Below are 27,463 nucleotides of genomic sequence, written 5' to 3'. Positions count from 1 at the left end.
ATTTTAAATGGACTAAATTGCAACTTCATTATTACAAATGTGTAATTACAGTTATATTTAAATGCATGACATACTGTACACGTTTCAATAGAAATGAAATGACAAAGTTTAATATAGTTCACCATAAATAATTCTTGTCAGTAAATTCAACAGGACAATTTAACCATATTTCAAAGACAATAGAAGCAATTATGAAATAATACATACTAAAGTGGATCAAGAAAGCACTCTTAAAATCAACTAATTGTTTTAACGTAAATTTAAACAATACATTTCCATTATATTGTAAATAACATGCTCTTAAGTGTCTGAAAACATTACATTCAGTTTCATTCAGTTGTTTTTTCTATGATACTCTTTTTAAATGTAAGCTAAAGTGTACTTCTTTTTTTCACATGGGATCTCTTTGAGCCTAATGTGTCCAGCATCATCATTGCAAACATTTTGCAACTTTTTGGCGACCAATCTATCAAACCTAAACTTCAAAGAGTTCATATCAAATAAGCCCTTAGGTGCTTTGCTCGGTTAACTATCTTGGTCTCACTGCTCATTGTGCTCAAATAGGCCCTTTTGTTTCTCTCATCTCCAACGTTTCACTATCAGATAGAGGAGGTGTCCTCTCTTCAGTCCGGTTGTCATGGTCACTGTCTTATTGTTGTGGCTGCTATTTGTGTCTCATGTTGTGTTCAAAGTGATTTGCAATTATTCCACCTTTCAAGGGGTTATTACAGCTCTGAATATTGCGAATATTGAGCACATAATGCAGAGCATTCCTTGAAATATACAAGGCCCGCTGTTCTTTTGTACGAGTAAAAAAACTGTTAAAAACTGTCAAACAATATAGTCATAAAAAAGTTAGTCAAAAACGGATTGTCATCTCGTAACTAATTATTGATCTGACCCTGGCCAAATATTATATTAGTTTCAAGGTGTTCCACTAATAATTTACTGTGTTGCGGGTTCAGCAAGAAGGATCAATAAATCATTATGTAGTTTTACAGTTCTAAATATAGAGCATTGATTAACTCCTCAAAATATAAACATGTCTTGATGTATTGATTGCTAGTGAGTATCTAATTAATGAAGGGACATTTGGGGAATGGAGGTCTGACATATGCTAACTAGGCACTAGTCAAAACTGAAGCTTAAACATATATGGTCAGGTGACTAGAGAGTAAAAATGTGTATGTATTTATCCAGATGTGGGCAAAGTATAAACTGAATGCGCATCAAATATTAACTAAATATTCCATAGTTTCCATATGATAACTGTCTGAATGCCTTGTATAATTATTACAATTATTTTTATTTTTATTTCAAACATACATTAAAAGTGTGGAGTCAGTAAATAAAAAAAAGTTTAGGGCTGTCACAATTCCTCGATTAAATTTGAGCACTGCCGCGTTGAGTAAAAAGCAAAATGGGAAGTGCAAAATTCCTATTTTCCAAAATTCCACGGACAAAAATCCATAAACCGCATTACTGCATTATTATACCGATTTGATATAGTAAAGCCATTTAAAAACTAGTATAGCACATATAGTGCTATTGTGAATTCACAAAGGCTGTGATTCAATTGAATAAAATATATGACCCTGCTGGTTATATATTAAATATATATATATTTTTTTTCAATTGAATCACAGCCTTTGTGAATAATTATTATTTTATTATTTATTTAGGCTACGTGTAGATTGTGTGTCTTTAAAAATCTTTAAATATCTAAAAATCGAAAATATTTTAAATAGAAAACAGTTGTAATAATATTTCACAATGATAGTTTTATATTTTTAATTACATTTTTAAATAAATGGGTAAATGCAGCCTTGAGCATAAGAGACTTTGTTCAAAAACAGATTTCTTTTTTAGAAGGGGTGAATTAGTATATGTAGTATATGCGAACAAGTATATGTGACCCTGGATCACAAAACCAGTCACATGTCGCACAGGTATATTTGTGGGAATATCCAACAATACATTGTATGGGTCAAAATTATCCCAAATTATTATTATTATTATTAAATTATTTATATAAAAAAAATTGACCCATGTGACTGGTTTTGTGGTCCAGTCTCACATATTGTTTCTGAAGTAGTGAATTTATGGTTCTGGTTGAAGTTTTGGGTTTATGGTCACTGTGAATGGTCCATAAACATAAATACATGATGTTGAATATAAGTTGAATAGCATGTTTGGTTTTTAACACGCTTTACACAATTAAGACATGCATAAACATCCTTGCAGATTATTCTGGCATAGAAACGCCTGCAGGCTAAGTCTGTCTAGCCAAAGCACACACTGCATCAACCCTGTACCTTCTAAACACAACTTTATTTCCAGATGGACTAGTGCACCCCAAATGTCAGAAATTGCACAGAAGCATAGAAGCGGATTGATTTGCCTGTTTTGTGATTATGTATCAGGCTGTCAGTGGATGTACTGTGGGCGGTCCGACTAAGGTTAGGGATTTGATGGATAGGATGTTGATCCCAGCAACGTGTCGTGTGTAAATCACATTGGGCTCCTATGGACAGTGTGGTGAACAGTGATTCAATATCTGCAATCTCTTTCTAGGTCTGTTTCGAAAAATCTAATCATCATAAAACATCTAAAGCTGAAAAATCCTGCAGCTGCTTCAATACAGACTGTATCTGTGTAGGTTTGAAATGAAAGTTTTAAAGGGGTCATCGGATGCAAAATTCACTTTTATAAGGTGTTGCAGTTGCTCATTATCATTTAAAGAGACATGCACCGAAACGGGTCGCTGTGAACAGAGCTGTTTTTGAGGAGGTGAAAAGGGAATTTTAACCGAAGTATGTTACAAACTTTACACTAAGACCTTTAAAGATTACCAACTTGTTGAAATGGGCATCCGATGACCCCTTTAAGAATCCAATAAACTTTCATTCATTAGCATAACCTCTTCTTCAAATTCATGTAAAAAGAATTTTCTTGTCCACGCCTTCACCTTTAGCCTCCTTGACAATATACACTAACTCACAATAACTCTTGGTCTTGACCCCTTAGCCTATCAAATTAGGCGCAGCTGAATGAATGCAGTAAGATTCGGCTAATTGCCAAAGACAATACACTGTGAACTTCACTTTATTTGCATATGATAATACAATTGTCTGAAGCTGAAGTAATGGCTCAATTAAAACAAGACAGATAAGACCCCAGTTTCTTGACAAGTTTAACTTATCACAGTTATCGAATTATTGCAGGTTAGCAACGTGCCCAAATTGTTATTGAACCTGGAATTGCTGTGGTCGATGTCGTTGTCAAAATGCTTTTTTGAGTCAGCATTTCGGGCTCTTTACATTGGAGGCTTAAATCATCAGTGTAAGGATTACACCGTAATCCTGTGTTAGTAAATACCCAGCCTGATACATACAGAACGTTATGAATAACTCACTCAGCAAAACTGCTCAACTCTTTTCTAAGAACTGAGGTTTCTGTTTGGATTTCGTGTTTTTACAGGAAGTGAAATGACTGTAGGTCTTCTAGCATATATACCCAAAGAAAAAAAAAATTCCATCTTTTTCAGCATGGGTTGAACACAAAACTGTTATACAATATACCGGTAATTACATACAGGTTACATGCATTGACAACGTATTTATCCTTTTTTTTTCTCCCATTATATCAGATTTATAGGAATAGTTCATTTAAAAATGAAAATTCTGTCATAATTTACTCACCCTCAAGTTGTTTCAAAAATGTATTTCTTCTGCTGAACTCAAAGGAAGATATTTTGAAGAATGTCTGTAACCAGACAGTTGATGTACTCCCATTGACTTCCATAGGAAAAAAATACTATGGAAGTCAATAGGGTCCATCAACTGTTTGGCCGAATATCTTTTAAGAAAAAATCTTCTTTTTTGTTTAGCAGAAGAAAGACATTCATACAGGTTTGAAACGACTAGAGGGTGAGTAAATGATGACAGCATTTTAATTTTTAAGCGAACTATCCCTTTAAGGTAGTGCAAATTATCTCGTTATATGCTAAAATATACCGTTTCTCCAAAACGCATTTCCAGTAAGATTGTAATGGCGATAAAATGCGGAGCTGATGGAATCTGCCGAACATTTGCTGTAAAGGCATGGATTTGATATGCTGTACTGCTCTTTAATGCTGCTTATTTATCTCTTCATTTTCTATTTCCACAAACACCCGATTTATACTGGCACAATTTAAAACAGCTTTCCTAGATGATCACAGACGTTGTAAACCTTCCATGCCTCGCATTTAGAAAATACATCTTTTAAACTCTGCTTATCTGCTGTAGAAAGTGATATACATATAAGCCTGCTATTATGTTGATGTCTTTCATTTGTTTTTATAGTGAGCTAATGATATTTTCTTTTCCTTACCCCAAAACGTAACCCTTGCACAAACCTTTTTGTATTTTTAGATTTTTATGAAGGCATTATTTATTGTGTTTATTAAGCCGTTTCCTCGTGGGGGTCATTAGCTGGTCACCACAAAATGTGTGATAGGTTTAACTATCCTTGTGGGGATATTTTGGTCCACAGTGAAGGCAAACCTCCACATGCAAGAACGTATTTTCTTCATCAGGCTTGTTTTCACAAAGCCATTCTCTCAAACGCACCAGCTTAATGAGCTTTCCTGCTGTTGCCTGACAGTCTACAGAGTTTTATTCATTTTCAGCCGGCTAAAGCCACTCCTGTGAAATAAACAGGAATTCAAGATTATTTAACGCCACCGCTGTCTCTTTCTTCTTCTTCTTCTTCTATGGTAAATTGGAGTGGAAGATCAATCATCGTAACAACAAAAAAGAGTTTCTATGTTTCACAAGGAAGAAAAATGTAGCATTACACTCATGTAATTTGCAGGATATGGCTCTGTTGCTTCAGTGAACCCAGCTGACACTGTATTAACCTTGGGATGAGAAACTGATCTCCCCTTAGTGGAAAGTACTGTACTGGTTGAGCTTTTCATAGCCCATATGCAGACTGATTTATCTCTGCGAGCAAAGAGTGGGATAGAATTGAGTTCGGATGAACTCCTCTGAGGGGAAAAAAGGGGAAGGATGTCTAAAATGTTACATATTTTACTTTAAAATGACGTCACGGGTTTGTCAGCTAAAGCAGGACTGGCAGGTTGTTAGTCAGACGGAGGAGGAAAGGAGAGAGAGTATGTGAGAGAGAGAGAGAGAGAGAGGGAGAGAGAGAGAGGGAGTGAGGGTGGATAGCGCGCGCAGTGGTGATAACACTATCTGTCTATCTACCAAATGACGAGCGTTGCTTTCACGCGCTCTACTCATCACGCGCGTCCGTGAAGTGGTGTTTCATTCCTCACTCTTGTTCCCCCCCCCACCACCAATTTATTTGGGCTCTAGGAAGATTGCGCGAACTATCGAAGATCTTCTACAGCCGATGTATGACATGCTTTTGCGCCACGGAAATCTCAATGTTTTATCTTGCGTTTTTTGCCTGCGCTCGGTCTCATAATGACAATGTAGAAAAAGTGCGCGGTGACCGCGAGCGCAGCGCACGGGCGATGTTGACGCCGTCACCTTGCCGCCTGGTTCCCATTGCTTCTTGACTTTTTTTTCTCCAGTGGAGTATAATCTAGATGAACTTGCGAATGTAAAAGAAGGCGGCTGTTGTGAAGCAACTGAACCGTCCAGCTGCCCACGCTGTCGCTGGGTCGCTCTGCACGTCCGTGCGCACTTCTGAGGAGAAAACAGCGAGCAACTAAAAAAGGGGACAAGACGCGTCCTTGTTTTTTTTTTTTTTTTTGGGTGAATATTTCGCACAGTCCTCGTTTGGTGCGCTCTGGAGAGACGTGGAGCTATTTCAAGCATTCTGTTTCTCGGATATAACATTAGAATGCTAGCATCCATAACATTTGGAGTAAGGTGTCTAACTTAAGGTGACCATTACGCTTGAGCGTCGACGTTTGTTGGAACGCATAAATGGACGAATACCAGAAGGACTGATTCGGAATTGTTGTCTGGAAAAATGTGGCTGAAACGGTGTGTCACACGCAGGTAATAAATATCCCTTTTGAGATCTCTCAGCTAAAGGTTGAATGCATTAAACGCCCATTGCCAAAATCCTGTCATCTGTGAAGAGTTTTGTGGCAAGTTGATGCGCGTCATGCTGTTTTCACTTAACTTGTTTCTAATGTGATGTCTTACTTAAATCTCACAGCTTTGCTTTGTTATTATTCCTTAGGAAACCTTTTAAGTGATGCTGGTTTTTGTGAATAACTAGAGGGCTCGTAATTAACAAGATTGCGAATCGAGTTGAAGTTATTCACGGAGCTCTCGCTAGGGGCCGCCAAATAACCGCCATTCAAAACCCAAGACTTGACGCGCGCAAATTAGGTCGAGTATCAGCTAAACACACCCTCACATAGCACAGTATACCATGCCTGAACAACATTTTCTGTGTGGTCAAGACATTTATGCCATTTTATGAATCACATCTCTCACTGTTTGTGTGACATTTTGATCATAGGGTTCAAATGGTGTGCAATTTGCCAGTGAAAAGTCAAGTTGAGTCAGAATCATAAGAGCTGTAATGGCCAGGGATTTATTTATGGTTCTTAGAACTTATAGGGAAAGAGTAGGATTAAATCAGACATGCATGCAACTCATCTTTATTATACATTCTGCATGGACAAAAAGTCAGCCAAATGTTAAGTAATACACTATGCTCGTGAATTACAGCAGCCTATGAATATAAGAGCCACAAAAAGGAAGCACTTTTCATTGAAATGTTCATTTCTCCAGTCTAAATAGTTTCCTAGCACTTAGAAACCCCATTCCAAAGATGATGAAAACGGCACAGTTAAAAGTTCGGTTATTCAAAGTGGCAGAATTTGGCATCTGTTTAGCAGCTGTTCCAGAGGCATGTGGAGAGCATGTTTAAGGTGGGAATGATGATGGAGCCAGGAGAGCATCATTGTTCATTACCTGATGAATGCAACATCTTGCTTTCACCGGTTCTCCAGAAGGTGCACTCTTACTACAGTGACATACCAGAAAGTGTATATTTTACATATTATTTTGCTGCATGTTCTGTTTAGATGAGTTCTTAGTTTGTAGAGCAATGCCATACGGTCCAGACTGGTCTTCCAACACAATCCAGGATGGTTAGTTGGGCTTATTCAAACATTTGTGCAAATTCGTTGTTGTTTTATGTTCGGAGACAGAAAGTGTACAGAAATTATCTCAAGGGTCTTGGTTTTTAGTGGCTTTTCTCTGCGCTTCATTGATTTAAAGGATCAGTAATTATTAACAGTTCAGTATGACAGTAGCAAAGAACAAAGTTTAGAGTTTAGCAGTGTGTGACATATAGAGAAAATTAGGTATGAAATTGCCGGTAAACCAAAGGATTTTTTTTTTGCTTTAGATCTGGGTGATGTGGTCTGCTAAAAACACAATGAAATGCAACAAATGTAGCCTCCCCATGCATTATATATATCCGCATATTTTTTTATTCATTTTACAATACACAGTGGTGATATTAAGGCATGCTTTGTTGCACACCATCAAGGTCTGAGGTTGGTCAGCTGCCAAAGTTATGAGACAGCGGGGAATCTCTCTCTTTTGCGCTTTATAAAACTCCTCACTATCCCGAGGAAGCTGAGCAGCCTTGATGAAGATTATTAGCTGCATCGCTTAATTGCTCCATCAACTGCTTTAATATCTTCGCATCAAGGTTATGCATCCTCTCACGGTTCTGGCTTTCGAGAGCCTTGATTCTCCAGTGCACCTTGAGGAATTATGCTGTTCTCATATTAACACAACCTGGCGAATGGCTCCTCATATGCAACAGACTGGGCATGCATCTCAGTGTTCAGTTAACTGACCTGGAAGCCGTTAGGGGAGTAAAGAGTGACGTGGGAATGTGGGAAATATCAGTGTACTGACCTGAGCAGCAGCTGGTTCATTACGGGCTCTGTCACTGGAAAGGATTAGCTTGTTTTTTTGCTTCGACACGAGCCGGTGGGTGAATTTTTTTCTTTTTAAAATGTTTAAACGACTCAATTTGATCATATTTTTACATTTTCTTCTTCTCCCTGTCAGACAAGGTTCTTTAAGTGCACACTGTACAGCCGTCAATGTCTTATATGGCAGCACACAACTATTGCATTACCATGTACACTGTAGCGTGTAATAGCATGCCACTTCTGTAAAAAAAAAAATCTCTTCCCGGATGCAAGCTCACTCGCTCGCTCGCTCGCACACAGTAATGCATGCCTGTTTAGTGCGAGGAGTGCTTCTGCTCTTCATTTGACACTCTTGATGGTTCGATATAATGGCAGGACGATTTGATTGCGCCCACCCCCGCTTAAACTGTTATGTAACAACGTCTTCAATGGTTCAATAAGCCAGAAACAACTCTCCATACCGCAGGTAATGGCGCAGATGTCAGTAAAGCTGAAGTTGTCTTAATCAGGAGAGTTTTTAAAGGCCAGGAAAATTTGAGTCTGAAAAAAATGTCGACGATTCCACTCAGGAATAGTCACTCAAGGTTTTGACTACTTCAAAGGCATAAATAAAATTGAGACACCGTGTTTAAAAAAGTAGAGCTCGACACATTCTGGTTATGTAACTTTTGCCATTTCACAAGGGAGATTGCCGGCATTAGCATATGCACATTCAGAGAGTTTCTTCAAAGCCTTGATCGGAGTCAAGTAAAATATTATAGCATCCCGTCAGATTGAACACATAAGTTATAAAGCAGAGGTAATTAACTTACAGACTCTCGAGACGTGCGCACTCTTAAAAATAATGGTTATTTATTGACGTCTATAATTCCATGAAGAAACTTTTAACATCTATGGATCCTTTCCATTTTACAAAAGGTTCTTCAGATTTAAAAGTTTAAAAAAAAAAAAAAAAGAATCAGGGAACCGAAAATGGTCGCTGCAACACCCCTTTGTTTGGAACCTTTATTTTTTAGAGTTCAATGTTGAGTCGCCATGGCAGCCGAGTGCCCTGTACCCTTCAGCACGGCCTGTCTAACAGGGCAGGGGGGGGGGGGGCACACCTGAACCGTACACACACACACACACACACACACACACACACACACACACACACACACACACACACACACACACACACACACACACACGTTTCATGTAGTGCCTTTGTTCAATCAATACCACCTCTATAAAGCCTCACATTTATCCGTCATGGCACAAGACCAGCAGTGGCTTGCTAGCCCTCCAGGGCCATGTCTCTCTCCCTCTCGTTCTTTTTCCACACACAATCTTGAAAACGAACAGTAAACACTTTTATATGAGGTTAAAAGGACTCTGAGGATTTCTCCAAATATCCAGGATGTCTAGGTTTGGCACGAGAGCAAGAAATGAACATTTTAGTAATGCAGAAGTGCATTTTTTTTTTAAGCTTGAATGTATGTGCACATGTTTTATTGAGCCTGTGGGCTGTGTACACAGTTATGCTGAGGGATTTTAGTAATGGGTCTGTAAATGCCTGTGGCTGTTCTGGCTCTTTTATCTGCAAACTTTTAGTTTGGAAGATCCCTGCAGTACAAATGCAATGGAGATCTTTTCATCCGTAATAACAGCTGATCCTCTCCTCCAAGCCATGTTCTGTATTAGACACAGATAGAGAGTTAGGTTGTGTGTGTGTGTGTGTGTGCCTGCACATTTTTGTTGTTGTTTACTGTGTTAAAGAGCCACTTGACTTTACTTATTTGACCTACTATAACACACATACACACACGCACATAGAAGTCATCCAGCGTTGGACACAGTCTGTTAACGCCCATTAAGAAGAGGATAGCAAGCGGGTTCCTATTTACTTTCGAGGCAGTTTAAACCAGTTTACGTTGGCTCAATGTCAATGGAACAGAATGTCTTTACTGGATTATTTGTGCATAAATGACTAAGTGGGGGGCATCAACATTCATTTTCACCGGAACATCTGTTTAACAATCCATAAAATTACATCTGAAAAAGATCTATTCTTCACCATTTAAATAACAAAATGTGTGTAGATGCTGAAGAGATTCTCATATCTTTCACGAATCAAAATTTTTTTTGCACAGTTCCACTTAATTGAGTGGCGATTTCAACCAATTTAATCCGCTCAAAGGTTTCATTTTGCCATTCAGCCTAATTATTGGATTAAAATTGGGATCATTCGTCAGGTTGCTGTTCGACGTTCACTGTAGTATTTGTTGGATCTGATCTGAGCATTGTCTTGGTATTTTGGATTTAATGGGAGTAAACAGAATGTAGAAATATGACATTTCACGACTCAGCCAAACAGTTGTCCTGGGGGAGATGCTAGTGGCATCAGTCCATTATTCATCCACTCAAGAGGAAAGAAAACCATTACATTTATTACGATCAAATTATGTCATAATTTTCCACTAATCTGTTCTTGTGAATCTGCTAGTAGCAGAGGTGGCAGCTAGCTGTAATGGCTCACACACTTCTATTCATTCATTAGCCATCGCTGGCCCTTGCTTGAATTTGAGTAATATTTAATCTCCTCGCACTGAGTTTTTCAGTTTCACTTATGACTGGTTCAGGGGTGGATCTATGAGTCGGCCACAGCTTGCCTCACCCTGTTGTTGTTTTTATAATACAATTTTCTAACGTTTAACATAACAATAATTATTTTAAATGTGATTTGTTTTATCATGCATCTAGGGGTGTGCCGGTTTCAGAATTGGTGATGACGGTTATGATGTGAGTCAAATGTGACGGTTCGTAACATAACCGTCGGTTTTTTTTTTTAATCCTTAAAAAAAAAAAGCAATGAACATGCTTTGTTTTAAATAAATCACACACACTAAACAAATCCTTTTAAAAACGTAGGCTGCTTAAATTATATAAGAGCTGCATAAAAATGAATGAGTAGGCCTAAATTACAAATGATAAAATCTACATACCTTTATCAAAGAAAAAAAAAGTCGAACAACGATTGTTGTGATAATACCTTAATTAAACTAACTAAATACAGGAAACAAAAAAAGTGCAATGACATTTTAAATTCCTAATCTTTTTCGACTTCCAAGTTCCGTGACAGGAACACCAACATGTTCACTTTACTCGGTTTTAGTGACGATCTGACAGGGGTGGCTATGTTACCCGTAGTGCTAAAAACTCGCTCTGATGCTGTGCTTGTAGCACAAATACACATGTATTTACGTGCCAATTTTGCTAAGAGCGGATAGCGTGTGTCTCCCCACCATGCTAGTGGATTAGCCGTAGAGTCAATTGGTTCTTCTTGGAGATAGCGGGTTAACTCCGTGTCAGCGCGCGCTCTGATCGGTAAAGGGGCAGATATTTCAGACCTCCGTTTATTAGGGAGATCTCCAAGATTTCTCAAAGCCGCACCCGTCTAGAAAGGATGTAGCAAAGATATTTAATGCTAATGCATGAGGCATAGGCATAGTTTCATTCATTTACGATGAGATGCGCTCTAGTTCACAACGCAATGCAAGTGAACGCGGCGCGCCGGCGCCTCAATGTCACGGTTATTATATTGTCTGCTATATTATTAAATACATGCAATTGGTTGATGAAACATTTATTAAAATTAAGGTACAATTTGTACAAAACGAAATTCGCTTTAAGGAAAGGCTTACAAAGCAAAACTTATATGAAGTGGTAAAAATCATTTCTGACGATTTACAAAACAAAACTTCATTAAGTGGTAAAAACCATGTCTCCCGATGTATTGCGCATATTATGATCCTATCTAAAAAAGTATTTTTTTTTTGTTTTTTTTTATGTTTGTAAAAAATATTTTAATAACACGGTTTTGGCGGTTATAGAGTTCTAATGACGGTGTTTAACTATAACCGTCGGTCTCACGGTTATATACTAACCGTCACACCCCTAATTAGAACTGTATTCTAATATTAATAAATATATGCTAATTCGTCTCTACAGTTACGCGCCAATATGTAGATTCCAACAAGCAGCGTCCTTTTTATGTAAATACAACAAAAAAAAACGTTATCTGTGATGCATTTAAGAAAGAAACACGTCGAGACAAAGATGACAGGACGCCGTAACAACTTGCCACTTTTATCTTTTGAAAGAGAACTAACAGATAATTAGGATTATGACAATTTCAACATCTCTCTCTCCTGCTTTGTTTTTGTTTTAATTTTCACGTGCAGACCGTTAGCAATTGTGCAATTAGAGTCAGAGCTTTAGTGCTTAAAAGTGAAGTATGCAGTTTCTGCGACACTAGTGGAACCTAGCAGAAAAAACAAACAAACACAAAACACGGCCCTTCCATGCGTCACGCCTGAGCCTCAACTCAAATACCACGAACACAGCTCGTACGAGGGTTTAGGAAGGCATGTCTCAACAAGATACAAGGAATACTTTTAGCTGTGTTGCTATGTGTCACGAGTAAGCAGCACTGGCTATGTTTACATGCACACATTTTATTTCAATTTAAATTAATTCATTCCGATAGATGAATCTGAATGTAGTGTTTACATGAATGATAAATAAAGTGATCAGGTTGATGTGCGCGTTTGTCACAAGCTTCAAATCAGAATGCATGTTTTTTTTACATGCAAATATACAGAGTTTCCCTCTGTATGTGCATATATCAAAGTCCTTTTCTGTATAAAAAGTCTTTGATACTATTCTCTTACATTTCTTCTTTTCTTTGTTTTAGAGAGATTGCTTAATATATAATTATTTCGGGTCCTGATTAGAAGACGACAAGCACACGAACAGTTATGCCGTGCCGCTTATATCACATTGTTATTATCAAAATATTATCAATCAGTAAAAAGCGCCCTTCCCGCACCCAAAATAAAGTGTGTGTGGATGAGAGTAGTGAGGACTGATGGAACGTTGTTCTGCTCCACTTCACAGACAACTAGTGGTAGGAGAATTGTAGAATAACACTCATTTATGAAATTTTATTTAACAACAACAACTGCAGCTCGTTCCGCGTGTCATACGCGTGTCATTACGCCATTTCTACATTATTGCACATGCGCAGTCCTTTCCGGTATCGGTTTTCAATCCGATCATGTGTTTACATGTGCGATCAGATTAGAAAAGGAATAAATCACCCATTTGAGCCGTCAATCCGATTATTAATGGATTGTTTGGTTGCATGTGTCTCTAGAACACGAGCGTCTCGATTATAATAAATCTATCCAACATATCTGCACCGGGAGTATTTTTTGACATGACGCACCACAACTATTTGAGGCTGTTTGCTTTGACGTGTGCATGACCCGTTTAATCTTTATCTTGCATACTTTACCTTTAAGTCATGGGCCTTTTATAGTGCCGTGCAGGGACCAGTCTGTCAATCTTTTTTTTCTAAAAAGAAAAGATGCAAATTATTCCGGCCCACCCACACTTTTAGATGCCCACCCATCATCCACTTTCTGCCTCCGCCAGCCCGAATTCACATTTAAAATATTGTCAAAAACCTGAAAATATATATAAAAAATTAAAATAAAAAAAAATTCAGGTATTTGACAAATACATCTCAGTTTTTATTTATTATAAAAATGCTGAAAATGCTGGGTGATACTGTATTTATTTAGTTATTTATTTAGACCAAAAAGCTACTATTGTTAAATAAATTAAAAATATTTAATGCAAAAACTGAAACAAGGTTTCAAAAAAAAAGGTTTTCCATACAATTTTCACTAAATTTACACTAGGAGTGATATCTAATCCTTAAATTATCTACATCAATATTTAACTTCTTCAGAAAACATTTAGAAATGTTCAACATAGAACAACATAGAAATGATTCAATGAAACGGACAGTTTGTAGAGATTCAGGAAAATAAAATAAACTTACCTAACTAAAAATGATCTTTGCTCTTTTTTTTTAAGGCCAGGTAGCAGTTTTCTATTTTGTTTTTCATATGTTTAAGATTTAATTTTATTTTTCAGTCAGCCCTATAGTTTGATTAATTGAATAAGTGAAACATTTGTCCTCAGTCTTTAAGTTTCTTTCAAGTCAATGTTTTTTTGCCTGTGATAATGATTTGCGCTCGAGTTCACTATAACACCACATCAGAGTGAGCAGACAGGGGAACTTTAGCTTACATGCTAATTACAAGTCTCAGATAGTTTAGAAATGTAATTGGACAGTGTAATTGCTAACTATGCGTGACAGCAATATGGACACCAGGGACACATAAACTGCCACTGAGAGTTCCTGAAGCTAACTGGATGTTTTACATACACTGTGACTTATTGAGGTCAAGCAGGGATCGTTTATTTAGCGTGACGAGGCATTAATGTGCTGAAATGCCATATATATCATGTTAGTCCAAACATGAGCTTCTGTTGGTATAGGAGCTATCAGAAGAGATATAAATGACTGCGCTCTGTGCAGCACCAATGAATCCTCTGAGTCCATATCAGGTGGTACGCAAAGAGGTGTTTGCGTAGCCATCCACTCTAAGAGACTTTGCACACCGAGGGTATGGATATACCAATAAAGCCATCCTTTCACATTTAATACATAGCAAACAGAGGTACATCTGGTAGGATCAATGCACTCTGCAATGGCTTGGATTGTGTCAGTGTGTGTGTGTGTGTGTGTGTGTGTGTGTGTGTGTCCGAGACGTGTATAAATAGTTTATCGGTGAAACGATTTTGTAATGCCTTTTATACTCACCAAGGCTGCATTTATTTGATTAAATATTGTAAAGCAACCATTTTCTATTTGAATCTATTTTAAAATCTCATTTATTCATGTGATGGCTAAAGCTGAACCTTCAGCATCATTACTGAAGTCACGTGATCCTTCAGAAATCACATTTATGCTGATTTGGTTCTCAATTATTGTCAGGTATTATTGGTGCTCAATTATTAATAATGGTTCTTATTATAAATGTTGAAAATCAATGTTTGCTGCTTAATATGTTTGTGGAAACTGACACATTCTGTTCAGGATTCTTTGATGAAAAGAGTTTAAAAAATATAATATAATATTTACTTAACTGTTACTTTTGATCAATTTAATGCATCCTTATTAAATATATTAATTTCTTTTAAAAAATTAGCATGGTACAATATCATGGTTTCCACAAAAATATTAAGCAACTGTTTTCAACATTGATAATAATAATAAATGTTTGCTGAGCAGCAAATCAGCATATTTTGTGTGTGTGTGTGTGCATAAAAAAATTCAGCTTTGCCATTACAGGAATAAATTACATTTAAAAATATATTACAATAATTTAAACACAGTATTACTGTTTTCTGTTTTTACTTGCTTTGGATTTTTTTCCCAATACCAAGCATATTCAACATTTTAGTCATGCAACATCAAATAATAAAAAAAGAAATCATGTATTTATAGGATATTGTTAAAATTTGTATTTATTTATTTATTTATTTATTTATTTATTTATTCATTCATTTATTAACAATAGTACTTTTCCATCACTGAAACTTAACACTAGGCTGAAACTCAATCAGAATTGGTAAGTCAACATTCATTCAATAAACTTGCGTTGAAGCTTATGATGTCTCTATGGAGATTTGATTGACATCACATTTGATTGGACATGAACAGTAATGACAAAGCAGTATAACGCTTGGCAGATAGCAGTAGAGTATGACAGAGAGAAAATAGATGACTGCCCCAGATTCTGTCCAAGGAGCATGCCGAGTCATCTGATGGAAACTTTTGAGGTAAAAATATCCAGCTCGGGGTCAGTTAGGAGTTAGACATGCTTTGATCCAGCGGTTACTGATATTATATACTCAGATAAAAGGTCCTAAATGTTGATGAATCTCGCCCCTTTGAAACTTGATGCCCAGTTTGAGATTTGAGTCATGACCTTGAAACCAGACAGCATTTTAGATCAAATTCAGCTTCAGTGACGGTTTCAGACCCCCACGGCCCTCTCCATACTGTTCCATATTTGCCTTCAGTTGGGAGCTTTCTGCTTAAATATGATTCCATCAAACCGGCTTTATGCTTTGGTTAACCAATTAATTTCCTACTGAAGACTTCAATATGAGGAAGATCTGAACATCCTCACATGGGCAAAATTAAATATTTTCTCCCTAAGAAAAGAAGACGGTGGTACTCCTTGACAGAGCTCAGTGTTTTGTTCCTGATTAGCAGTCGGCTGTGAAGCCGGGGACACACTTAACGATTGTAAGGCCGGTTATGAATGTAATTTGATACGTGCGACTGAACATGCTCAAGCGCACTGAGTCAGAGACTGTTGCGTTCAGTCGGTGTTCACAGTCGGTGTTTAAAATCTGCTCCAGTCGTTGGAAACAGTCTGAAAGTCTTCGAATGTTTCAGCTAGTCGTTAAGTGTGTAAGTTAAATGCTTTGATATTTGAGGCACGCTTCAATAGTATGCAATATGATGTTGCGTTGTGCATCAGGGTTCCTGCTGTTTTTGGAATGCAAGTCAGTTTTATTTACGTCTTTTTCCTGCAGTTATGCAATACAGCATACTCAACATGAATCATTTATCTATCAGATGACTGATTCGGGAATGCTACACAAAAATGTTTTAGATGCACTAGCATGAATTTAATATGTTTGTGATCCCCCCAAAAAAGTCTGTTGGTTATTTAGTGACTAATTCGCTCAGAGAACCTGTCATCAAATAACTACACCCTAAAAAATGCTGGGTTGTTTCAACCCAATTTTGGGTCAAATATGGACAAACCCAGCAGTGGGGTTACATTTTTAAATTACATTTTTAACCCAACGTTTGGTGTTGTCCATATTTGACCCAAAATTGGGTTGAAACAACCCAGAATTTTTTAGAGTGTAACTAAAAACAACAACGCTTTGGCTTCACTTTTCAGGGCTTGTGCGGCACGCTTGACTTAAAGGCTTAAAATGATTTAAACGGATGAGTTATAAAAAAATTCACTCGCTCACAGTTTTCATGAAGGGCAAAATTAGCTATATAGACCAAAACCAATTCTGTACCAGGCTGTAAACATATTTTTTCTGCTATAAATTTGGGAATTTTAACATGGGGGATATATGGAATTGACTCCCTTTAGGACTCCCTTGTCTCTAGCAGCCAGTCGATGAATTGCAGTTAACTCACTTCCGCATTGGCTTCAAGAGAGAGACTGGAAGGTTGCCGCTCGCACAAGACGCATCACTCGTATTGTTTTGAATGGGGAAAAGTGCAACGCTTAATATGGCAGAATAAGTCCCGCCTTCTCAATCGCCAATTGGTAAAGTCATCGCGTCACTGCAGCTGCTGTTAGAAGCTCCGGTTCCCATATTAACAGTCAGACGCGCATTTCCACTGCGCATGCGCATTAGCTTGATCCAGCTTGAAAAAGTTTAGAAACAAAATTTATGAGACAGGTGTTGTCATATTTCATTGGTGATTTCAAATATGAAATTTAATAGTAAGCTTGGTGAACAGTTTTGGAGAATTTGATGTTTCCCCATTCAAAGAGATAAGAGCTGAACTTGCATTCCTGAGAGACGTTTCGAAGATGGCCGCTGAGTGAAATTACTTGTCTTAAAGGGACTTTGTTCTGACCACAATGAATCAGGGCCCTATCTTGCACCCAGCGCAATTGACTTTGAACACCGACGCATGTATCATTCCTATTTTGCACCCGCGCACAGCGGACTTTTCCCTCCACAGACGCACGTCGGTAAATTAGGGAATGAACTTGCGCTCGCGGGGGCGGTTCAGCGCAAAGAGGAGGCGTGTTCCGGTGCAAAACTTCCATGGTGCTATTTTCCAGTTTTAGAAAGCAATTGCGCCATTGACCAGGAAAAAAACAGTCTAAAGACAGTGGCGCGTTGCGCGTTAGTGATATGGTATTTTAAGGGCGCGTGCTTGGCCATAATGTTAACGCACATCCACTTTGATTCTCTAATATAAACAGATGCAGCAGTTTTCATTTTTGCAAATCATACATTATTACAAGGAAAAATATTAACACACGAGGGAAATCATTGTTGTGTCCGTGAAGATGTGAAAAAGATCTATCTAGATAAAAAAAAAAAAAAAATCTAGATTAGGCTACACATTTACTACCCAAATTATACGCCTGTTTAACCGAAGCTAATTTGGGTGGGTTTCTCCCATCATTCTCCCAATGTCATTTCTCTGTGTTTTACGGCCCTGACGAGAACGTCGGTTTCCTCGGCTGTGAACCGCTCCTGGCGTGCGCCGGCAAATCCGCCGTTATAATAGCAATCCGCCATGGAACAAGCGCGCCAGCTCTTAAAGGGAATGTGAGAGGACGCTCTGATTGGTTTATTTCACGTTACGCCCAAACCACACCTATGAATAATGAAGCTACTTCAGACCAACCCCTTTTAGATTTGCGTCGGGCGCAAGAGTCATTTATCCCGCTGGGAAAATAGCAACAGCGCCGGGATCCGCCCACAAAGTTACTTGCGCTTTGCACTTTGACACTTGCGTTTCAGATCGTTAAAATAGGGCCCTCAGACTTTAAGTGACAGCTAATGTTAAGTCTTGATTTAGTTTCGGGGGTCTATAGAATATGTTTTCATGCGTGAATGCTTTAAAAACACCTTATTTTACGTTGTTGCAGCTCCTCTTTTTTTTATCAGTCTGTCAGTAACTGTTTAGTTCCTGTCTGTCCCTGTGAAGGCCCTCCTTCCGAAAAGTGCAATGTGCTCTGATTGGTCAGCTGGATCAGTGTGTTGTGATTGGTCATCCGCTTTGAACGTGTTTCGGACATGTCTCTCCCCTTACCATAACCATGTTAGATCTTTTGCAGATCTTTTTCATATTCAAACAGCAAGATTACACACTAAAGAAAGTTAAAAGTGTGAACAAAAGCATAACAGGTCCTCTTTATAGATACTCCTAAAGGCAGGTCAGAGCCAGAGAGTATTTTAGGTAGGGTGAATATTGTTCAGGATTACTTTCTGAGTTGCAGGCTCTCTCATCTGTGTGTAATTTATGTATTAATGAATTTTCTGGTATGCCGAGTCGTAAATTGCTTTGACCATCAAATCACGTTGTGGCATAAGGGCACATTATACACACTCACACACACACACACGTCCACATTCATCATCTCAGCAGCGCTCTGGCTCCTCTACACTGATCTTCCTTTATGTTCAGTAAGGTCAGTAATCTCATCTCACAGATCTGCTTAGGGAAACTCTCTCTCTCCTTCTCTTTCACTGTCACTTAATTAGTGTCTTGTCTTTACGGCTCCATATGTGTGTGGTGGGAGACTCGTGAAGTAGAATGGCAGGATTAATCTAGGCACAGGCTGTGCAGAAGAAAATGGAGTCCAGCCCTGCTCATAATTTGCTTTTTGCTCCTCTGGACAGGCGTTTTGCTCAGACGCTTGAGCCAGAGCTGACCTTAAGGCTTTCAAATGCAGCAGTGTCGACCTCTCTCCTCTCTCCAACCGTTATTATTCTGGTCCACTCTGCCTTAAAGGTACAAACTCTTATTAAAGGCAGTGAAAAGAACAAGTCATTGTTTCTTATCTATTGTGAATCCTTCTTCTCGGCGATCTCTCACTTTTTTTTTATCTCGGGAGCCATTTTAGAGCTTTTTGGAGTCTTGACCAGCATTTGATACCAAGAACCAAAAGAATAGTTTCTTTAGTACAAGAAAAGACAAAGACTTTAAATATACAGTTGCTATTGAGATACATTTTGTAAAATACACAACTATTCAAAAGTTTGGAGTTGGTAAGATTTTTTTTGTTTTGTTTTTGTTTTTGAAGTCTCTTATGCTCACCAATTCATTTGAATGAAATACACTACAGTAATATTGTGAAATATTATTATCATTTAGTCTTCTTGGGTCAACGGATAAGCCGGCTCGTTCTGCTGGATTTTTTTCTTATAACAGCGGAAACAACTTAAAATACTCGGTCACTTTTTGTTACTTTTAAATTTAGTCGTTCATATCAAAGACAAATATTCGTAATCCGTATGAAATCAACGAGAGGTACAGTTTCTCATGTGTCTGCTCATTATTTTAACATGGCGCATGGCAATCGTCCACGTGACGTGAACCACGCGAACCTGTAAACGCCCCCATCACCTCCATAAACAGTGCATCAAGCTTCATCATTCCTCTGCTTTTCAACGAGTTTTGAAGTAGACGGGCTGTGAGGAATATGCCTTGAGTTTACCTCAGAAGAAGAATAATAGTTTTTTTTTTCTATTTTGAAATATAATTTATCCCTGTGATGTGATGGCAAGGCTGAGTTTTCATCAGTCATTGCCCCAGTCTTCAGTGTCACATGATCCTTCAGAAATCATTCTAATATCCTGATTTAGTGAACAAGAAACTTTTCTTATTATGAACAATGTTGAAAACAGTTGGGCGGCTTAATATTTTTCTGAAAACTGATTTTTTTTTTAAACAGCATATATTGGAACTAGACATATTTTGTAAGATACATTTCTTCACTTTTGATCAATTTAATCCTTTTTGAATAAAATTGTTTTGTTTTTTTCAGTAAGAAATCTTCTAGTTCCCCTCTTCTAGTTGTATTTCATGCTCCCTCACGGCTTGCTGTTTGTCCAACCTTAGAAAAGCCTGTGGGCATCTCAGGTTACAGGTGAGGCCGTGTGCAGGTGAGACAGCGCATTTCCCGTCTTGCTCCCACGCCCTGTGCTTGAGACGACCTCGTAGTGCAGCCGAGCTGAAAGCATAGATTATTAATAGAGCATATATAGCCTGTGGTTTTAGGACCAGAATAAAACAACGTTGATGCTTGTCATTTAGAATTACACTGAGCCACTGAGCATTAAAGAGGCCTATTTTATAGACAGGTACTCAGTGATCCGGAGTAAGCGAGGACGTGTGGGCTGTCCATTCCGTTTTACTGATGAATCCACAGAAACCACATTTATTTCATTATTATTATAGGTCTTTTTGCATCCATTTTTTTTTTTTTTTTGGAGAGGTGGTTGTCAGTACTATTCCTGTCAGGCACTAAGAAATCCATCCTTTTCTCTGTCCGAAAGTAGCGGGGAGATGCCAAAAGCAAACTTTAAAGTCTCCTTCTATAATGCAAGAAGAGAGGGATAAAGCGAATGCACTGGAGGTCATCAGTTATCTGTTTTCCATCAGACTGCTTTTGGAAAAGGCAAATATCACTGTCAGATAAAGAGAAGAATGGTTGATGCTGTTGTCTCTCTGTTTCTTTCTATCTATCTATCTATCTTTCTGGCTTTTCATTTAGGCAGTTCCATCCAGTCAGATGAATAGGCATGTTTGATCACGAAGAGTTGCCCCCGGAGCAAGAAATGCGTGAGGAGAGCGAGAGAGAGAGAGAGTGCAAAAGGACCCTCATGGAGCTATTCATGAGCTTCTTCTTGTAACGCAATGCAAATGAAAGGATTCTTGTATCTGCGGAGTTCTATTTTAGGTGTGTGAAAAGCAGCATGGAGACTTGCTCAGGGAGATACTCACTATACAACCCAGGAAAGATGGGCTGAATGGACAGGAAGTGTGTGTGTGTGTGTGTGTGTGTGTGTGTGTGTGTGTGTGTGTGTGTGTGTGTGTGTGTGTGTGTGTGTGTGTGTGTGTGTGTGTGTGTGTGTGTGTGTGTGTGTGTGTGTGTGTGTGTGTGTGTGTGTGTGTGTGTGTGTGTGTGTGTGTGTGTGTGTGTGTGTGTGTGTGTGTGTGTGTGTGTTCTGGCACACATTTACTGTACGCATGTGCTGCTGTGTGTGTGTGTACAGTGCTGAGTGTTTGGAGGATCTCATCATTTCAGGGCTGCTCGACCCACATGCTCACTAACACTTATGCTCTCTTGAGCCACAAGCCATGATGCTTATCAGAAATCCCCAACACTGTATGAACACATGATGGATTTTGCCGCTGCGGTTTTCAAAGCGACCTCCATCTTTACTTATTTTTAAGTTTAATTCTCGGCATCTTCAGCATAGTAGCATCTTCAGTGCTACTCCCTGTCTGCCACGAGAAGATGAATGCTATTTTTGTCAAATAAATCTAGAAATCTTTTGCTCACCCTGGATGACATTACCATCATTAAAATGAAGACAAGTATGTAGTTTAATGTGATTGAATTGACCCGAACATTTTTTTTTATGTATAGCCTACTAAAGAAAGGTTTATTTATTTTATTTAGCAAGGACACGTTACATTGATCAAAAGTTTCTGTAAAGACTTTTAAACGGTTACAAAAAGTCAGTTTTAAATAAATGCTGGCAATTAATTAACAAGGTTGCAATTTGATTTGAAATTCGATATTGATTAATTACGGCCTATTATTAGCACATTGAAATATCTCAACTAATGCTATAAACTACAGTATACAGGGAATCACAGTTGGTACATCACTATAATATTAAAGGTTAAAATTAACTAATTTGTGGGCTACCTAGATTTAAATTACACAAAAGTTTTTAACTTAATAATAATACATTTTTAATGATAATTATGTTTCTATTTGTTTGTTTGTTTGTTTTCCGGACCGAATGCAATGATTGGACAAACATTTTTTGGTCCTGAGACTTTCACAGACAAAACTGATATGCAATTTATAGTAATATAACTTAGTAAGTAGTAATATAGACCACTTCTATTGTTGATTGCTATCAGAATATGAAGAGAGTTTCAACCAGAATAACAAAAAGTGTTTATAAAAAAAACGTTAATAGGAGATGTTATATGAAGTTATATGAAGTGTCTACAGCTGTTTCTTAAAGATTGTGATGATCAAGTGGAGGTTTGCCGCTCATTCAGAGGAACAGAGAACTCTAGAACTTTCTAGAAAGTCTCATTGTGAAGCAACCACCAGTCACAACCAATTTACTGACAGTAAACAAACAAAAAAAAACAACAAATGAGCTTTCTCTCTACTCTTGCCCACCCATGCCTTGCCCTGACACTTTCCCCCACTGTTGTGCAGTTGTGACTGGCAGCCAGAAGCCGAGGCGCTGTCCAAGGTGCTGAAGAGAGACCTGCTGCTCACTTGATTCGAGCCTCAGCTCCAGTCAGCACCAGCTGTCTAGCACGTCTCTGAAACAACTCAAGAAAATGTTGTTCAGTGTAATCCCAGTGCACTTTCTTGGGACTTTTATGTCTTATTTCTGCAGGTATGGCACTTTTTTTTTTTTTCTTGCTGATTCATAAATCTGTTTGGAGAAATAACATCTTTACACTGAAGTGCTTAGGCATGTCTTTGAAAAACTGGGAAGATAATCTCACTGATTTGCTGTACTACTTAAGACCTGTCAGCAGATTAATGTGTGAAATCTTTCCTACAGCGGGTAAATGGCAGGGCTTTGCAATGACGTCACATCTCCCCAATGAGAGAGCAGGGATTTGTCCTTTTCCTTGGCTAAGCCTCATTACACTCACATAGGCAGACACCCCTGTCATGTCTTTCCAGTCTGCTTCTGACGCTTCTATATTCATATAATTACTAGAGATACTTTCTGAACAGCTTTCCACTGGTCATTTCTAAGCCAGACAAATACCGTAAGCACTGCTGTCCAGTTCAATACAGTATATACAATGTGGCTTTTTATATTTTTAAAAGAGATGTTTGTGTACGTGTTCTATTGATCATGCTAACAGTAATTCATCAAATAATGGAGGCATGGAAACATTGTTTCTAATACTAATAATTATTTTTAAAATATTTAAAGGAACTTTTTTTATATAAAGGTAGCATTTTGTTTTTGCAGCAGGATTTCATTTTTACTGTGGTTTCAAGAAAAGGTTTAGAGAATCTGTAAAGTTTCATTGGCATTGATTGGCATTCTAAAACTTTATCATTACAAGCCTTAAGACTCTCTCTCTCTCTCTCTCTCAGGCATTGTGTGCGCGTGTGCGCGTGCGTGCGTGCGTGTGTGTGTGTGTGTGCGTGCGTGCGCGTATATGTGTGTTGAGAGGGCGTACGTGTGAAGAGGGAGTCATGTTCTGTCATCATTGTGTCAGGGATATGAAATGTCAGTGCAAGGCTGTTGGAGATATCTCCCCCACAGTCACAACACACACAAACACTCACACAGCTGAGCTCTCCAGTGGTTCACACACACACACACACACACACACACACACACACACACTTGTTCTGTAGCACACAGATCAGAGCATGTGAAACAGCCATTTATATCCCAGTGGTCCAGCAGGAAGCATATTCTGATGCGGCGCTACCTATACGCTCATGTGTGAGGGCAACAGCTGCCAGTTCATTACTGCCCGTCTCTAAATATGTAATGTGAAATCCTTCCAGTTCATTTATGAACCATATATGAAAGACAAGTGCATTTGTGTCCTATTATGGTATGTTTTTGCAGTGCGGTCTAATTGGTATTCACGTTAACTTTTTTGTGCATTTGAATTGAGCAACATTCTCAGCTTATATTTCCTGCTTGTCAAGGTTTGATTGTAATTAGGTATGTTTCCATCCACTTATTTGTATGCATATTTTGGGATATCGCATGAAAAACGTTGGATAGAAACACCAAAATGTGCATACATTTAAAAAAAAGTGTCATTCTGCAATGCATGAGCAAAGTCTTTTGTCAAAGTGGTTTGGTATAATTACCTGGCAGAAGTGTTACACGACTGTTCCCAAACAGCAGGCATCCTCCTCAGAAAGCAAGATAACTTTATTGCATTTCGTCAGCGTGCTCTGAGGGGCGATTAAATTATTTTATACGAAATTGCTGTATACAGTGGCTTCTCCTTTACTGCAGCAACCTCCATTTTTCTTATTTATTTAGCGGCAGTTTATCAGGGAGTGACATTTTGTTCTCTTTGGCTCACTGGATGGAAACGGTGCTTTATTCACAAATGTTTTATGCAATATTACAATTTTGTGCATCAGATAAATTTGCAACTTTGGATGGAAACATAGCAATTGAAGTTGGCATGAAATGTAAGTTTTGATCGTCTTTTCTTCCCTATTGTGACTTATATCTGAGTTAAACGGCTAAAAAATGTAGGCCGGGACTTGATTTTGTCCATCAGGAATTGATTGGATCGTTGGATCATTGTGGTTGGCTATTGCTGTGTTCTCTTGTGAGAGACAGGTTGTTGTTACAATTGAAAGGGATGGTATTTTGATTAAAGATTACAAGAGCACAAGTATTCCATAATAACAAGAATTGTCCATTTTGATTTCATGGTGGCTTTAAATTCAGTCAAACAAAGTCAAATATGACTTTTATTAGTCGAATTTCATTAATAAATTTACCAAAATAAGAGGTATTTTTCTAACACCATCATGCAAAAATGCATGTGTACACTTTACATACAAATAGCTATGAATAATCTGATCACCCTGTTTTTTAATAAGCAAAACAGCAGGGGACTCTATATAGGCATATATTCATGCATTCCATAAATATTTTATAATTACTATAAGAACTGAATAAGATTGGATATCTTCATTATTGTCATTGGATGTAAATATTAGCCCATTTGATGCTTTTAAGACATGGGTTATCTTATAAAATAGATTAGTAATATTTGTAAATACAGATAATTCTACCTGTTCAATTACATTTCTGTTATGTTCACTCTGCTTAGTATAAACCAACTGACTGATCCAAGGATTCATTTGGCTGTATGAGGATCAGACTGACTCACATTTAAGCTGCCTGCTTATCCAAAATACAGGCATGGAATCCATATTTATTTGCAACACTTCTCTGAAGTGTAATTTAGCTGAAGAATCGGACCATGAGTCATATGTCAGTGAGCATTTGGCTTGCCATCAGAAACCATTCGAGTCTGGTTTCTCAAGTTGCGTTTCTTGTGTCTGGAGAGAGTATGTGTGATGATTCGTAATGGAACGGATGAGTTCACAGCACTTGATTGTCTTGTGTGAAGACATTCACTCATCGGATCTGAACACAGCTGAGTAACTAGTACTCGATGTTCCTGTGTTTTCCACCAGCCATATGCTTATCTGCCAACCGTCTGATCTCATTAATAATAACCTGGGACAGTGCTTACCATAATCCCTCTGGATATAAAAGGCTTTGCATGTGTATGTTTTTGATATTCCTTTGTGTAACATGTGGTCTCACATTGACAATATGAGATGAAAAATTTCATTTAGACCTGGAAAAGACCTAGAAAATAGAAAGCTCGAGGATTTCGAGCATTTTTTGTAACACTTTATTTTACAGTGTGCCTGTCACACATCTTAAATGTACTTACTATAGTAATAACTGTAAATTATGCATAATTACAAGCAACTAAACCAAACCTAAAGTGTTTTTAGAAAGGAAGTTAAAAATGGCTTGTATTTCATTCATTTAAAGGTGAGGTATTGTGAGGTGCTGAACTTGATGGTGTTTTTCTCTCCATACTGTATATGATCTGTTCTTCCATTTTGTAAAAATAAGAGGACCACAATGAAAATTAGCCTTTGATTTTTTTTGGTGTATATTATCCTCAACAGTTTTTGAAATGTTGTATGAACTTTCTTTGTACAATATATATTTTTTAAATCTTGTTTAATAAATCAGACCATAAATATATAGTTGTCAATATATAGTTACTCAGTATTTATTTGGATAACTACCCAGTAACAAGGACACCTTCAAATAAAGTGTAACCCATTTTTAAATAAATAAATGTTGCGATGTAAAAGGAATGAAGATATATTTAAGATTCTTCACAATTTCTTGGTTGTCAAATTTGTGGCATTGATCTTGTGAACCACTGATGGTCAGATGTTCTGGTTTCCATTGAAGCACAAGATGCTCTTTGAATCGTTTCAAATCATGTGAACGTGATCATTTGGTTTTACACAAACTTCATGCAGATTGAGTGCAACTGTCATCGTTACAGCAAAGGTAATCAAACTTGCGTATTACAGAAGGAATCTGCCTGCCTTGTGGTATTATGTATTACTTAAATAGCTGTCAGTATTATTTGCTGGTTGTAAAAGTACTGTGTGGTGTGATAGTCATGGCTGGATTTTGACATCTAGTCCTGAGAGGGGCAGTAAATGCCTGTCTATACGAGGGAGTCATAAGACCGTTCCACCCTGCGACACTGATCAGAACTGACTGAGCAACGCAATGAATCCACATGTTAATGTAGAGAAGAACAGAGAAATGTGGGAGAGGAAGGGATGAAGAGAGGGAAAGTTCAAGTAGTCAAAAGAGTGTTCTATCTTCTCTGTGTAAACCCTTTTTATTGTATCATTCCCCGTCAGTTGTTGCATCATCAAACTAAGTGTCTGTAACCTTTAGCTTCTGAAGTTCCAGATTCTGTAATGAATCAGTGAAACCACAGACAATATGAAGAGGAGGAGGAGCCAGGCCACTTATTCCAATTTGAATTGAAGAAATTGCTATGATCAACAAATGCAAGATGAATGGGATGGGAACATGATATTGGATTACACTGGACTTCAGTACAATAGCAGATATTTTACACAGAAAAACCGAAAGCTGTATGTCATCCTGGAAATCACAAATATATCAAATGAATCTGGGTTTAACATTGCAAGAAAAAAATGAAAAATATTTTTTGGG

General features: G+C 37.9%; 1 protein-coding gene across 3 annotated transcripts in view; it reads left to right on the top strand.

The window, feature by feature from the left end:
- Nucleotides 1-27,463, top strand: part of ajap1 (adherens junctions associated protein 1) — a 90,476-nt gene that overhangs the window by 24,142 nt on the left and 38,871 nt on the right. The window contains exon 1 of one of the 3 annotated variants that reach the window (XM_079637638.1): nucleotides 5,135-6,017. The exons of 1 other annotated variant lie outside the window; for it this stretch is intronic. In XM_079637638.1, the coding sequence (XP_079493764.1) occupies nucleotides 5,989-6,017 (29 nt within the window). In that variant the 5' untranslated portion in view covers nucleotides 5,135-5,988. Of the gene's footprint in view, nucleotides 1-5,134; nucleotides 6,018-23,368; nucleotides 23,439-27,463 lie in introns of those variants that run through there. One more of the 3 variants, XM_079637640.1, reaches the window with a different exon arrangement.

The sequence above is a fragment of the Phoxinus phoxinus genome (genome assembly GCF_949152265.1).
Source record: "Phoxinus phoxinus genome assembly, chromosome: 15".
Classification (NCBI taxonomy): Eukaryota; Metazoa; Chordata; class Actinopteri; order Cypriniformes; family Leuciscidae; genus Phoxinus; species Phoxinus phoxinus.
This window is presented reverse-complemented; position numbering and strand designations above follow the sequence as displayed.